This window comes from Jaculus jaculus, chromosome 7 (genome assembly GCF_020740685.1).
Source record: "Jaculus jaculus isolate mJacJac1 chromosome 7, mJacJac1.mat.Y.cur, whole genome shotgun sequence".
In the NCBI taxonomy this organism is placed as follows: Eukaryota; Metazoa; Chordata; class Mammalia; order Rodentia; family Dipodidae; genus Jaculus; species Jaculus jaculus.
In genome coordinates, this window is record NC_059108.1 from 13,304,222 (window position 1) to 13,318,959 (window position 14,738).

The window sequence follows — 14,738 nt, forward strand, 5'->3', positions numbered from 1 at the left end:
ACCCCGGTTCGAGGCTCGGTTCCCCAGGTCCCACGTTAGCCAGATGCACAAGGGGGCGCACGCGTCTGGAGTTCGTTTGCAGAGGCTGGAAGCCCTGGCGCGCCCATTCTCTCTCTCTCCCTCTATCTGTCTTTCTCTCTGTGTCTGTCGCTCTCAAATAAATAAATAAATAAAATTAAAAAAAAAAAAAGAACTTAAGGTATACCTAAGTGTTGGTGAATTTAGAAATTATAATACATGCTTTCAAGTATAGGTTTTAACTACTTTTTTTTTCAAGTCAGAGACTGTATGTATCCTTTGCTTTAAGCACGTAAAGTAGAGCCCTAGATGTTGGTGTCATTTTCGGTACTAACGTACTTGAAAAGTGCCGTGAACTGCATGTATCCATAGGTCCTATAGCCCAGACAGCCGCTCTGATCCCCAAGGAGAGGCAGTGATGACACAACTCCTGTACAGCCAGTGTGCCCGAGACCGGGAAATGGAGAATTAGTTGGTCTCAGATTGTCCAGACCCCGTCAATAGAACTTAAGGCTAAATTTTCGGTTGGTGTTTTTTCATGACGGACACAATTGAGCAGGAGCTGCTCTGCCATTGTGGTCCTGAAGCCATGCCTCGCGTACCCACCCCTCTGCTTGTTTTATTTGGGGGCCCTCTGTGCGAGGCTTTCTGTCCATCTCGAGCTACTCCTGATTGGGCCTGGGTTCCTGCTCCATACCATGTGCAGTCTCATGGCCAGCCTTGGAGTTTGCTCCTCGTCATATTTCTTCAGTGCTGGCCTGCTGTGCTGCAGTCGGCCTGACCTCTGGGCTCAGAGCCTCTGCCAGGATCCTAGGGCCTGGCACTGTCTTGTGCCCTCACTCAGGACGGCTCCCAGAGGAACTTGCCCATTCAGGAGTACACTCTGGACTAGAGGTGCTGATTCCTGCCTTCACTTGACAAAGTGACCTGGCCTAGGGGACCTTGTGCTATTACACAGCTATGACCCAAGGCTAATGAAGGACACCAGAGCCAAAGTGCCATAGTTCATCCCTCTACCACTGCCTGGCTGAGGGCTTGCCTTGCCAGGACTCACCTTCATCATCTGTAAAGTGGGGTCCCAGGAGCTGCTGTTCATGTGTGCATTTACACTGAGAACCACACCATGCCTGAATTAATTCTGTACCTGATAACTGCATTATGCATCCTTTAAAAAAATACTTTACTTAGCCAGGCGTGGTGGTGCACACCTTTAATTCCAGCACTTGGAAGGCAGAGGTAGGTGGGTTACCATGAGTTTGAGGCCACCCTGAGACTACAAAGTGAATTCCAGGTCAGCCTGGTCTAGAGTCATACCTTACCTCGAAAAACAAAACAAAACAAAAAAATAATAATAATGGTAAAAAATAAATTATTTGCAAGGGTGGCAAATTAGATAGATAGATAAATAGATAGGAGAAAGAAAGAACGACAGAAAGAAAGAAAGAAAGAAAGAAAGAAAGAAAGAAAGAAAGAAAGAGGCCATGACAAGACCTTTTGCCACTGCAAACCATCTGCTGACACATGTACCACTTTGTGTGTGTGTCTTTATGTGGGTAATGGGGAATCGAACCCAGGCTGTCAGGTTTTGCAAACAAGTGCCTTTAACCATTCAGCCATTTCTCTGGCCCCTTATGCAACCTTTCAAGTGGTTATACAAACCACATGTTCTACCTAAACGAATCACAGTCACAGGCCTTGCTGCTCTCATCAGTTAAGGCTCTTTTTGTTTGTTTGTTTGTTTGCTTTTCAAGGTAGGGCCTCACTCTAGCCCAGGCTGACCTGGAATTCACTATGGAGTCTCAGGGTAGCCTCGAACTCTTGGCGATCCTCCTTCCTACCTCTGCCTCCCGAGTGCTGGGATTAAAGGTGTGCACCACCACGCCTGGCTAAGGCTCTTTCTTTTTGAAGCAGAGTTGGAGCTTATTAAGAAAAGGTTGTAACACTGATTTAGGCACATGATAGGAGAAAGAGAGAGAGAGAGACGTGACAGATGGTCAGTAGCATACACTCTAGAGCAGGTGGGCTTCTCAAGAGGGCCTCCTCGCCAGTTACGCTTCTTCTTGGTGGCAGTTGGCTTCCTAAGAGGCAGTTGGTGATGAAGGTTATAAGGAGAGCAGAGCTGATGACTACTGAGCATTTGCTTTGTTTAGACACTGGGCGCAGCATTTATTATCTTAACCACAGGGCGGAATGGGCATACAGGGCTGGCTTACCACTGAGTGTGTTGAGGGTTCTGCATCCGTAGTACTGCTTTTAGGTCCCCCCCCTCAAATCTAGAAGGTGGTGGTGCCTAGGTAGAATATGGCAATTTGCTTCTTGTTCCTCATCAGAGATTTTCTTTTCTTTTAAAACATTTATTTATTTATTTGAAAGAGATGGAGAGAGAAAGAGGCAAGAAGAATGGGTGAGCCAGGGCCTCCAGCCACTACAAATGAACTTCAGGCACATGTACCACCTTGTGCATCTGGCTTATGTGGGTCCTGGGGAATTGAACCTGGGTCCTTAGGCTTCACAGGCAAGCATCTTAACTGCTTAGCCATCTCTCCAGCCCCTCATCAGAGATTTTCTATCAGATTCTTTTTTAAAAAAAATTTTATTTATTTATTTGAGAGGGTGGGAGAGGAAAAAGGAGATAGAGAAAGAAAGAAAGAGAATGAGAGAGGGAGAGAGAGAATGGGTGCTCCAGGGCCTCCAGCCACTGCAAACGAACATGTGCCACCTTGTGCATCTGGCTAATGTGGGTCCTGGGGAATTGAACCTGAGTCTTTAGGCTTTGTAGGCAAGTGCCTAACCACTAAGCAATCTTTCCACGCCTATCAGATTCTTTTGAACATGTTCTGGTTTCTTTTGTTTGTTTGTTTTTCAAGGTAGGGTCTCATTCTAGCCCAGACTGATGTGGAATTTACTATGGAGTCTCGGGGTGGTCTTGAACTTGTAGCGATCCTTCTGCTTCTCTGGCTTCTTTTTGTGAAGAACTTCCGAACTCAGCATTACATACTTGAGTTGCAAGTGTTTAATCTATTTATTGCGGCATAGAAATGTGAAACCCAGCTGGGTGTGGTGGCACACACCTTTAATTCTAGCACCCAGGAGGCAGAGGTAGGAGGATCACTGTGAGCTCAAGGGCAGCCCGAGACTGACTACAGAGTGATTTCTAGGTCAGCTTGGTGTAGAGTGAGACACGACCTTGGGAGACACACACACACACACACACACACACACACACACACTACACATGTATATATATGTGAAGCCCATGTGAAAGGGTGGTTTGAATTTAACTTTTCCTATTCTGGTAAAAACTGTCCGTGGGCTAGATACATCAATTACAAACCTCTCTTCTGAGTAGCAGTTCAGTTGATGTACAGCCTTGGCAGTGAGCGCATTTTGATTCATATTGATAGTCAGTATGAGACACATGTGGCAGCAGAGATCATAAAGCAAACCATGCGCTTCTTGCTTCTTAGGAAGAACTAAGCCTATTCACTAGGAAGCCAAAGACTGGGTTTTAAATGTTCTGTCAATGCGGTCATTTAGGCTAATTTTCTTTCTCAAAGGGGAAATTACTCAAGACCATTTTGGTTCCATTTCAATTCACCCAATTCAACTGCTCCTTGGGTATTTTATTTTTACAGTTTACAAATTGAGTCATTTGCAGTAGCTAATCATTTCCTGGCTATTCTGTCAGCCAGTCTGAGCTACAGGGCTCATATGTAATCGGAGTTGGTTTTCTTTTGTGTCACAAAGATACCTGCTCGAAAAGTCCAGCTGGTGTTGTGGCTTGTGGAAGTCACAGTCTGAACCCCCTGAGTTCCAGATGGTCGTCATCTTTCTCCTTGTCGGTCACTGTGACTCGTTGAGCTGCTGTGTGTCTAAGGACCTGCACGTGAGGCTGGGTGTGTGAGGAGACGGGTGCCCTGGGAGGGACCAGGAAGACCTGGCTTTAGTCCTGACTTTGTGGCGAATGACTGCTGGGCCCTGGGACATTCCTTTCTTTGTTTTTCTTCTGGCATGAAGAATTTTTGTTTGTAAAAGGGGAGTGCTGGGTTCATTCATCTCCAGAGCCGTTTCTTGGTCTAAACATGTTTTGCTTTGCTGTGGATCTTGCCTGGCAGCCAGATCTGTATGTGTATCCTCCTTAGAAGGACAGGCACTGCAGCCAGTGGGCAGGCAGCGGGTACCTGTGGGAGCCAGTGGTGCCCTGGAGCTGAGTGCATGCAGTACAGCTGTGGGCGCCCTTCTGGGCAGGTGTGGCATTGGGACGTCTATTCATGCCACCTCGTGATGCTGGTCAGCACCTTTGAGAAATGGTCTGAGCTTACCAGTGTTCTAGTGGGTTCTTCCAGAAGTTTCTGTTCTCTCAGAATGGAGTGAACTGTCCATTGATCCTGCTGTCTGACACATCCTCACGTGACCACCGGTCCTTCTCTTCTCAGTGGCCTTCCTCTTCTTTTTTTTTTTTTTAATTTTTTATTTATTTATTTGAGAGTGACAGACACAGAGAGAAAGACAGATAGAGGGAGAGAGAGAGAATGGGCGCACCAGGGCTTCCAGCCTCTGCAAACGAACTCCAGACGCGTGCGCCCCCTTGTGCATCTGGCTAACGTGGGACCTGGGGAACTGAGCCTCGAACCGGGGTCCTTAGGCTTCACAGGCAAGCGCTTAACCGCTAAGCCATCTCTCCAGCCCTCCTCTTCTTGAGACAAAGGTCATTTCACAAAATGAAACTCATCATTGTCTCCACCCTTTCCTGCCTATTTTGTCGCCCTGTGGGCATTCTTAAAGGGTACTTCTCCTTGTGGGCATGTTTTGGATTTTTAATTTTACTTTAATTATTTTTATTTTGAGAGAGAGGAGAGGGAGAGAGAGAATGCGCGTGTTGGGACCTTCAGCCTGCTGCAGACGAATGCCAGACGCTTGCGCCCCCTTGTGTGCATGTGCAACATTGCGTGCTTGTGTCACTGTGTCTGGCTACGTGGAACCTGGAGATTTGAACATGATTTCTTAGGCTTCGAAGGCAAGTACCTTAACCGCTAAGCCATCTCTCCAGCCCGTGTTTTGGCTTTTAAGCTGTTCTGTTTTATTGGTGAAGACTCACAGATGCATTTCTTATTTCAGCCTGTAGGAAAATGGAAGGATATTTGCACTGCCCAGTTGTCATAATTATAGCATATGGCTGTGGAAAGTGGAAAAGGCAATTAGGAAGAAAGCTCTGTCCTAGTTGGCAGATTTATCCATGACACCTTGCACCATGCCAGAGAATTTTTTTTTTTTTTTTGCAAGTCTCCTGTGGCATTTATCAGGGTCAGAACTAGGTATCTCTGTGCACATGTCTAGATTTATGTGACCTGGACTCTTTGGCATTGAGGTACCCTTCTATATTCATGAGTTCTAGTGTCTATGCTTGTTACTTTCATGGAGTCCCTGAGACTGGACGATTTATACAGAACTGGAATTCACTTCTTACAGTTCTGGAGGTGAAGAAATCCAAGGTGGAGAGGTGGGCATCCTGGAAGGACTCTTGCTTGAGTCATCCCTTGGCAGAAAGCAGGGCTCACAAGGCTGAGCCTGAGTGTAATAAGCACTCCCTCTTGATAATTACCCCACGCCCATAATAGCAACATGCATCCACTACCTCTGAAAGGTTCCACCTCTGAACACTGTAGTGTTGGGATGACATTTTCAGCACATGCTTTTTGGAGGACATATTAAAGCCACGGTAGACACCATCAGCTGACCTCCAAGGCTCTGTGTGGGCTGTTAGGACTGCCTCTCAGGAAAAAAAGAAACCACATTTGATAGCTTTCTTAATGGCCTATGTCTGAGCCCCTAGGATGAGAAGAGCGGGAACTAGGAGAGAGAGCCCTTGGTCATGGTGCGCCCTGTCGGCACTCAGACTATCTGTGGTATCTTGAAATGCTTTGGAGTTAACAAGGGTTTTAGAAATGACTTTCCTGAGAATATAATTTTACACAGAAGGAACAAGCTGTAGCTTAAAGAAATGACTGGTCTAAGGTCACTTACAAAGGGCACAGCCCTATCTCAGAGCTTCTGACGTGAGAGAGGTGCGTAAGGTCAGTGTTGCTTGCCCCCTTGCATTCTAGTCTCAACTCTAGGCATGCGTTTTCTTTCTTTTTGGAAATATTTTGTTTATTTATTTATTTGAGAGAGAGAGAAGGAGGCATATATAGAGAGAATGGGCACACCGGGGCCTCTAGCCACTGCAAATGAACTCTAGACACATGCACCACCTTGTGCATCTGGCTTATGTGGGTCCTGGGGAATCGTACCTGGGTCCTTAGGCTTCACAGGCAAGGGCCTTAACCATTTAGCCATCTCTCCAGTTTTTACAAACTCCATCTTTAAGTCCTGTCCCCAAGTATTAATGCAATTGCATACACTTACTGTATTGCTAACTCTTGTCACAATAGCTTTATCTTTTCTTCTCTTTTATTTCAAATACAGGACTCAGATCAAAGTAGTGTGTCAAGAAAAAATGACATAGGTAAGTGATGATTTTTTTTAAAATCTAAAAGCATGTATTTGTTGTAAACCATATCCCCACGAAGTGGATTGTTTTCCTGATTTTATTTATGAGGTGTGTTTTGTAGTCCAAACACCCTTTGGACCGGTCCAGTGTTCACCATCATGAAGAGCCGAGGCGAGCGCTGCAGCCTGGCATGTGGCATGTGATGCATATCAGAAATCAGCTAATGGGGTGCATTTGCGATTCTCTGCTGTCGGCCCAGGAAGCTGTCAGTGACTGGATGAAACGAGGCAGTTCGCATTAGGCCATTTTTGTTGTTAGAGCAAAATACCCAAGGCTGGCTGCTTATAAAGAAAAGAGGTCTCCACTTGCTGCTGAATGCTACAAGTCCAAGGTCAGGCATCTATTTAGCCTCTGGTGAGGGCTCCCTTGAAGACTCAGTGGCAGATGGCATGGTGATGGGACCTGTGTGAGAGGGAGAGATCATGTGATACACAGGAAACCAGGGGAACTGCATTTATTCTCTACTGACGGAAGCCCAGTGACCTCACCACTGTGCACTGGTCCCTTGCTCTTAAAGGCTCCGCCCCCTCCCAGCATGGCGTACCGAGAACCAAACCTCTAACCCGTGAATGGTTGAGTCGCACACTCATGCCATTCCCACATGGGCGCAGGCGCCCAGGCTCGGTGGGGAAAAAGGACAAGTCGGGCCCTTGCTCGTGCTGTGCTTGCTTTAGCGCCGGGCTCCCCACTTGTGGACCCGCAGACGGCTGCCTGCCCGGCAACTCTACCCATCCAGCAGGCAAGCTGTTTCTTCCTCCTTTGTAACCTGTCACACTTCTGTCACAGTCCATCCATACCCTTGTTGGTACTTCCTTTAAAATCCATCTCTTGGGGCTAGAGAGATGGCTTAGCAGTTAAGGCACTTGCCTGCAAAGCCTAATGACCCAGGTTCGATTCCCCAGTACCCACGTAAGCCAGATGTATGAAGTGGTGTATATGTTTGGAATTCATTTGCAGTGGTTAGAGGCCCTGCCATGCCCGTTCTAATCTCTCTCTCTCTCTCTCTCTGCTTCTTTCTCTCATAAGCAAATAAGTAAGTAAATATAAATCATTAAAATCCATCTCTTCCCACCCTTGTATATTGTAACATCTTTTCTGTGTCAGTGGAAACATGCCCCTGTGATTGATCAGTGTTGGGGTACCTCTGTGGGTAGGGGTGAGCTGTCCCCACGATGTGAGCTGTCAGTGACTTTCATTCCCTGTGCGAGCCATGGAGACCCAGACCATCTCTCATTGAGCGGGACAGGAATCCCTTCCTTCCTGAGCTCAGGTTCTGAGCTGTAGACATGTGGGAGGGTCCTAGCCACACATGGACGGGGAGGGTGACCCACACCGGTGACCACATATGGGGCCGCAGGTTGCCGAAGCCGCATGGGTCTGGGTCTGCAGGCTCCCAGAACAGCTGCATTTAAGAGGCCACATCTCTTCGCTGTATTTACTTCTGTTATAACACCCTACATGGTTTGGATGGTGCTCTGTGGGGAGTTTCTGCTGCCAGCCATAGTGGCTTTGGAGGAGTTTGTTTGTAAGTTACTTCTGTTTTTTTTTTTTCTTCACATATACATGTGTGTCATGTGCATGTGAGAGCATGTATGTGGGCACATGTGCATGCACATGGGTGCATATGTATGTGGAGGCCAGAGGACAACCTTGGTGTCATACTCACATACGCCGTTTACCTCTTTTAAAAAGTATTTTATTTACTTATTTACTTGAGGGCTGGAGGGATAGCTTAGTGGTTAAGGCACTTGCCCACAAAGTCAAAGGACTCAGGTTCAATTCCTCATGACCCACATAAGCCAGATGTACAAGGTGGTACGTGTGTCTGGAGGTCATTTACAGCGGACAGAGGCCCTGGTGAACCCATTCTCTCTCTCAAATAAATAAATAAATAAAAATATTTACTTATGAACTCCAGACACATGTGCCACCTTGCACATCTGGCTTTACTTTGGTACTGAGGAATTAAACTGAGGTACTTAGGCATTGCAAGTGAGTGTCCTGACCACTGAACTATCTCTCCAGCCCCTGATCCACCTCTTTTTGAGACAGATTCTCTCACTGGGTCTGGAGTGCACTGATGAGGGTAGACTGGCTGGTCAGCAAGCTTCAGCGATGCAGCTGCCTCTGCCACCCCAGTGTTGGGGTTGGTGTGTGCCATCCCAGCCAGCACTGACTTGGGTACTGTGGATCTGAACTTGAGCTCTCAAGCTGTGAGACAAGTACTCCACCGACAGCTAGCTCCCCAGACATTTGTGTATTAATTCTACAAGTGGTGATGCATCTCATGGCACATTAAAAAAAAAATTATTTATTTATTTATTTGTTTATTTGAGAGAGAGAGAGAGAGAGAGAGGAGGGGGAATGAATGGGCATGCCAGGGCCTCTGGCTACTGCAAACAAACTCCAGACTCGTGCCACCTTGTGCATCTGACTTACACGGGTCCTGGGGGATTGAACCTGGGTCCTTTGGCTTTGTAGGCAAGCGCCTTAACTGCTAAGCCATCTCTTTCTCCAGCCCCAGCACATGGTTCTTAAATCAATTAAGTGTGTCTGGAACATGAGCTTGAGACTACCTGGGGAAGCTACCTTGGATGAGGGATTTATATTCTTGCGGTTGTAGATGGTAAGTCCTGGTGATAACCAACTTGGTTCCCATTCATGTGAAAGGGATCTAGGGGACATCTTTGTGTCTGTGGGACCAATAAGCCACCAAACACCGACACAGTCATCATCGCAGTGTCCTCAGTAGAATCAGAATGCCACAACCGTGGGCTCACTGGCTTCCGGCTCCATGCATGGTCTCTTTTTCTTATTTGGTTCATCGGTGAATGGAGGCACTGGTGCGCAGTTATTCCCCCCTGGAGGGCAGCAGTGGAGTGCTCACGCCAAGTCCTCAGCTGAGCAGCGGAGGGACCGTCCCGTCCCATCAGAAGCACATGGGGGTGGTGAAGCCTCTTCCTAGGTCATCATCAGGAGGACTAGCGTGTGGCGGAGTGTCTGGCCTGATGGGTACTTGGCACCCGAGGAGACAGGGTCCTCCATGTCATTGCCTTTGAAGGGCATCCTTTCTGCCTTCTCAGTTCTGTTGCCTTTCCTGACTGCTCTTTGCACCCGCTATGGGCTTCAGCACCACAATGATTCTTTCTGTACCCTTATTTGTACTTTATTTATTTTTTAATGTATTTTATTTATTTATTAGAGAGAGAGAGAATGGGCACGCCAGGGCCTCCAGCCACTGCAAACGAACTCCAGACACATGTGCCGCCTTATGCATCTGGCAAATATGGGTCCTGGTGAATCAAACCTGGGTCCTTTGGCTTTGCAGGCAAACACCTTAACCGCTAAGCCATCTCTGCAGCCCTGGACCTCTATTATTATTATTATTTTGTTGTTGTTTTTCAAGGTAGGGTCTCACTCTAGCCCAGGATGACCTGGAATTCACTATGTAATCTCAGGGTGGCCTTGAACTCACGGTGAACCTCCTACCTCTGCCTCCCGAGTGCTGGGATTAAAGGCGTGTGCCACCACGCCCGGCTCTGTGGACCCTTATTTTTTAAAATCGTCTCCCTGCTGCCTATTGCAGGGAGCATCGTCGTCAGGTGCTTAGTGTGTGACTCATTTGTTCATTGCTCACTCCTAGAGGAGAAACACAGGCCGTCCCTCTTGGAGTAGCGATGGTGTTTGCTGGTGGCAGATGCCATGAGTTTAGCCAAGTGAAGTCAAGGTTCCCAGGCAATAGCTGACTCACCTCGGTCAGCTCTTGGGTCTTGGCAGCGGAGACGGAGTCAGGTGGTTGGGTGGCACGGGCAGACAAAACCTGCCGCTGAGATAAGCTGCGGGCTCTGGAGTCAGCGGGAATGTGCTTAGTTCGAATGTCAGACCGTGTTTCTTGGTGCTGATGTGACTAACAGCAGGAACTTAAGCATGTAAACTCTTTCCACACCAGAACTGTACTAACCCGGTTCTTTCCTGGAGCGAGCTGGGGACGAGGAGCGTGCCGGTAACCTGCCATTGACGATCGGCCTCGTCCTGAACAACTCGCCCATACGTATCGTGTCTCCAGGACCCATTTTCCACATCCTCCTCCCTTGGGAAGCTCTGGTTGCCCCAGGCCCCACTTGGCTCCTGAGGCTATCCCAGATTCTAAAACTCATACACCAAGCCTCCTAGAACCTCCTAGAAATCTTCCTCGATGTAAGGGGCTGTGTCTGCCTACATCTCTAACCTTGTCACCTGGTTGCCCACGTCCTTCTGTGAATGTTCCCCGGGCTCCTGGGCCGGGCACTTGGGGATGTAGCAGAGGCGGGGCAGGCTGTAGGCGCCCATAAGCCCACTTCCTCTGCCCCCCGAGGCTGTCTTTTGTGAGAGACTTGGGAAACTTCAGCTCTTCAGAAGAAATACAGCGCATCCCTCCCAGAGCCAGCCGCGCCGCCCCCTGCGCTCCCACAGTGCCCCTTCTGGCTCTGGCTTTGTACCCACTGCTGTCATCTAAACTCGGCTCTGATGAGACTCTTTGTATCCCAGAATGTTGGCACCTAGTAGGCACTCAGGATGTTTGCCAAACAAGCGTGCATAACATTCATGCTTACAGGATGTGGGAAAGGAAGGGCCATCACGATTTCTCAGTAGCCGTGTTAAGTCGGGTGAGGGACAGACACAGCTCATCCGCGTGACTCAGACGTGTGAAAGGGGAAGAGGCTGCTTTTGTTCCCTACTCGGAGGAGCTGTTGTCTTCCTGAGAACTGAGTTGGTAGAAACAGCAGGAGTTGCTTACTGTTGAGAGAGTAGACAGGATTAACCTTTTGATGAGTGAATCCTTTTGATGGGTGGATCTGCTCCTTTATAGGATTTACTACAAAATAATTAAATATGAAACGTTACAAAAAGTAATGTAATATGATATGCATGCACCTACCATTCAAGTTAAGAAACAAAATATTACTGACACAGCTAAAACCTTTAAAAGCCATTATCCTTATTTAGGGTTTTTATAATTCTTGTGTAATCTTTTTTTTTATAACACACACACACACACACACACACACACACACACACACACAGTGCATAGAGTTCTGCTTACATTTTTGCAGATTACTAATTTACATAGTATTTTTGCGACTTGGTTTTATTTCAGCATTGCATCATTCACATAGGTTAGCTAGATTCATGCATGTAGTACTCGTTAATGTTTACCTGTGGCTCGTCATTCTGAGGTATTCTCACTCATATATTTCATTGGTAGATAATTGCATTGCTTTTGCTTTTATTCCTCTGACGTGGTGCCTCTGTGAGAGCCTTGTGTTTCTTTGTGGTCACATGGATGCTTCTCTCGGATGATTGATAGCAGTGGGACTTCTGGGTCACTGGAAATGTGCATCTTTAACTTTATTACATGTTGAGAACGTATCCCTTGAAGCTTATTTATTCCCTTCCTAACAAAAATAAAAATCTTTGTAACTCCTTTTTTCATATGTCGGTGTATATTAATGTTTCAGATGGAGTGGATTGAGAGTAACGTTTCAGCTGGGACATCGGGCACCACTGTGCTTGGTGTGTCGAGCCTAAAAGTCAACTTAAAACAGAGGTAGATGCATGGATGCTCCCGTTTCTATAGATTCCTAGAGAAATGGAATTGGGTCACATTCAGTAGGTTGCTCAGCATTTCCTTTTAAATTTTTTATTGAGTTTTAACAAAAGAGCATTTCCGATTATTTTTAGGACCTACATGGCTCACTGTGGAGCTGTCTGTTGTATGAATATTGGAGTGAGTGAATAAGTGAATGGAACCATAGAACCAAATCTAATAACAGCAAAACACAAGCAAATACGATTATAACCAAATTAGTGCCCTGAGCTGAAGTACGAACGAGAGAGGCTTGTGGCGGGAGGAAGGTCCCCATATCGAACAGTTATCAACCTGGTCCAGGACACAGTCACACCTCTGGTCTGTCTTGTCTGTCTCTTATGCTGGGACCATGGGTCTGTCTCTTTATTACAAGTTTAGAAGATGAAGAGGATCAAGAGGTTTCTCTGGTGAGTGACGTGAGCAGCTGGTACCTTCATTGCAAAGTCCTCTGGGGGGTCTTTCCCAGCCCCGCGGGCATGGCATACTGGGATTTGGTCCCCGCTCACTGCTGTGCAAGGTGGGCTGTGTGGGGGCGAGGTCTTCTGTTGGCAGTGGTTTCCGTGCAGTACTGGTGAGCAGCTAGCACTGCGAGAGCCTTGTTGTGGCTGCTTTCCTGGAAGTAGCCCCTAATCCTGGCCAGGAGCCTTGTGAAGAAAGATAGGGAAATTGAGTTTGTTTCCTTCCAGTTCACTTAGTGATCCTGAGACATCCACCATCACTACTCAGTGTCACTGTAGAAGACCATCTGGAACATTCTCGAAGTGGCACATTAGCTTGCTGGGGCGGTTATAATGTAGATACTAAGTCGACTCTCAGGAGCCGTGCATGGAGATCTTGGGCACCAGCCTGATGTGCTGTTGGAGAGTGGTGGACCTTGGAAGAGGCAGGGCCTTGTTGGAAGGAAGTAGGTCATTAAGGGCATGCCCTTGGAGGGGAGGTTGGGATTATGGCCCCTTCCTGTCCTTTCTGTTTCCTAACCTCCATGAGATGAACAGGCCTTGTATTCTTTATTTTTGTGTCATTGTGACCATAATTCCTGGTAAACGACATTTAAGAAAATATTCGTGTGTGTAAGTGCAGGTGCACGTGGCCAGAGGCGGGCTTTCTCTTTCTGGATCTTGCTCTGCTGCTGTTCTTTGCTTGTGTTTGACACAAGCTTCCAGGGTATTCTTCTGTCTCCACCTCCCATCTCACAGGCAATATGCTAGGATTAAGAGAGCCCCACCTTGGCTTCTTGCTTTTTACTTGGTGTCCGCGAATTAAGCTGGTGCACTGTGAGCCCATCATCCCACGGAGCCACCTCCCGATCCAATGGGAACAACTTAGAGGGAGAAGGATTTTGTTTTGGCTCATAGTTTCAGACCATTTCAGTTCCTCACAGTGGCGAAAGCCTGGTGGAGTTCCTGACAGCGGGAGCATGTAGTCATGTCACCTCATGTCACAGTGGACCAGGAAACAGACAGTGAGCCAGGCAGGTGTAACCTTCAAAGGCCCGCTGTAAGTGACCTACTTCTGCCAGCCACATAAAGGTTCTGTGCACTCCCCAAATGGCATTATTGGGTGAGGACTAAGCTTTCAGAACAGGAGCCACAACAGATATTCTGTGCCATATATTCCTGTCATGCCATGTACCACGGTCTCTAGAGTGGCAGGGCCAGTGACCATGGAGTGAAACCTCCAAACTGTGAGCCAAATAAACTCTTCCTTCATGTAACTTGATTACCTCAGGTATTTTGTAACATAAAGCTGATGAATACCAATTTTATATCAAGGGCTTAATCACCAGAAATTTATGGCCTCATAGTTTTGGAGGCCATAAGTCTTAAGGTGGAGGTGCTTGTGGGGTTGGTTGGTCCTTCTAAGGCCTGTGAAGAAAGGCTCGCTTCAGCTGCTCTCCTTGCCTTGTAGACACCGTGTCCTCTGTTTTCATATCATCTTCCTTCTGCATGTCCATGTATGCTTTTTAAAAATTTAATTATTTATTTGTTTGAGACATGGGAAGGGGGAGAGAATGAATGTGCCAGGGCTTTCAGCTGCTGCAGACCAACTCCAGGAATATTCACCACCTTGTGCACCTGCTTACATAATTCCCAGGGAATCGAACTTGGGTCCTTTGGCTTTGCAGGCAAGTGCCTTAACCACTAAGCCATCTCTCCAGCCCTAGGTATACCCCCCCCTTTTTTTTAAAGAATCAATTTTATAGTAAGAGAGAATAAAAGCCGGCTTTTTGGAGAGGATGGGGCTTCCAGAGCTGGAAAACCTTTCCCTGTATGCTTTCTATAAGGACACCAGCCATAAGGGATTAGGACCCACCTTAATGACTTCATTTTAACTTATTTCTCTTAAGTCCCAACTACAAATAGAATCATGTTTTGGTCCCGAGGGTTAGAACTTAAGCACATATATTTGGGGGGGGGGGCCACAATCCACTTCATCGCACCATGTTGGGTTGTGTGGGAATTGTTAGAGAGCTGCTGGTTGTTGTAAGGTTTTCATTTCTTTTTAAAAAATATTTTATTTTTTTTTATTTATTTGAGTGAG

General features: G+C 47.0%; 1 protein-coding gene across 1 annotated transcript in view; it reads left to right on the plus strand.

Moving 5' to 3' along the window:
* Positions 1-14,738, plus strand: part of B3glct (beta 3-glucosyltransferase) — a 124,196-nt gene that overhangs the window by 17,878 nt on the left and 91,580 nt on the right. Inside the window, exon 3 of the mRNA XM_045155247.1 lies at positions 6,484-6,523. Coding sequence (XP_045011182.1) covers positions 6,484-6,523 — 40 coding nt within the window. The remainder of the gene's footprint in view (positions 1-6,483; positions 6,524-14,738) is intronic.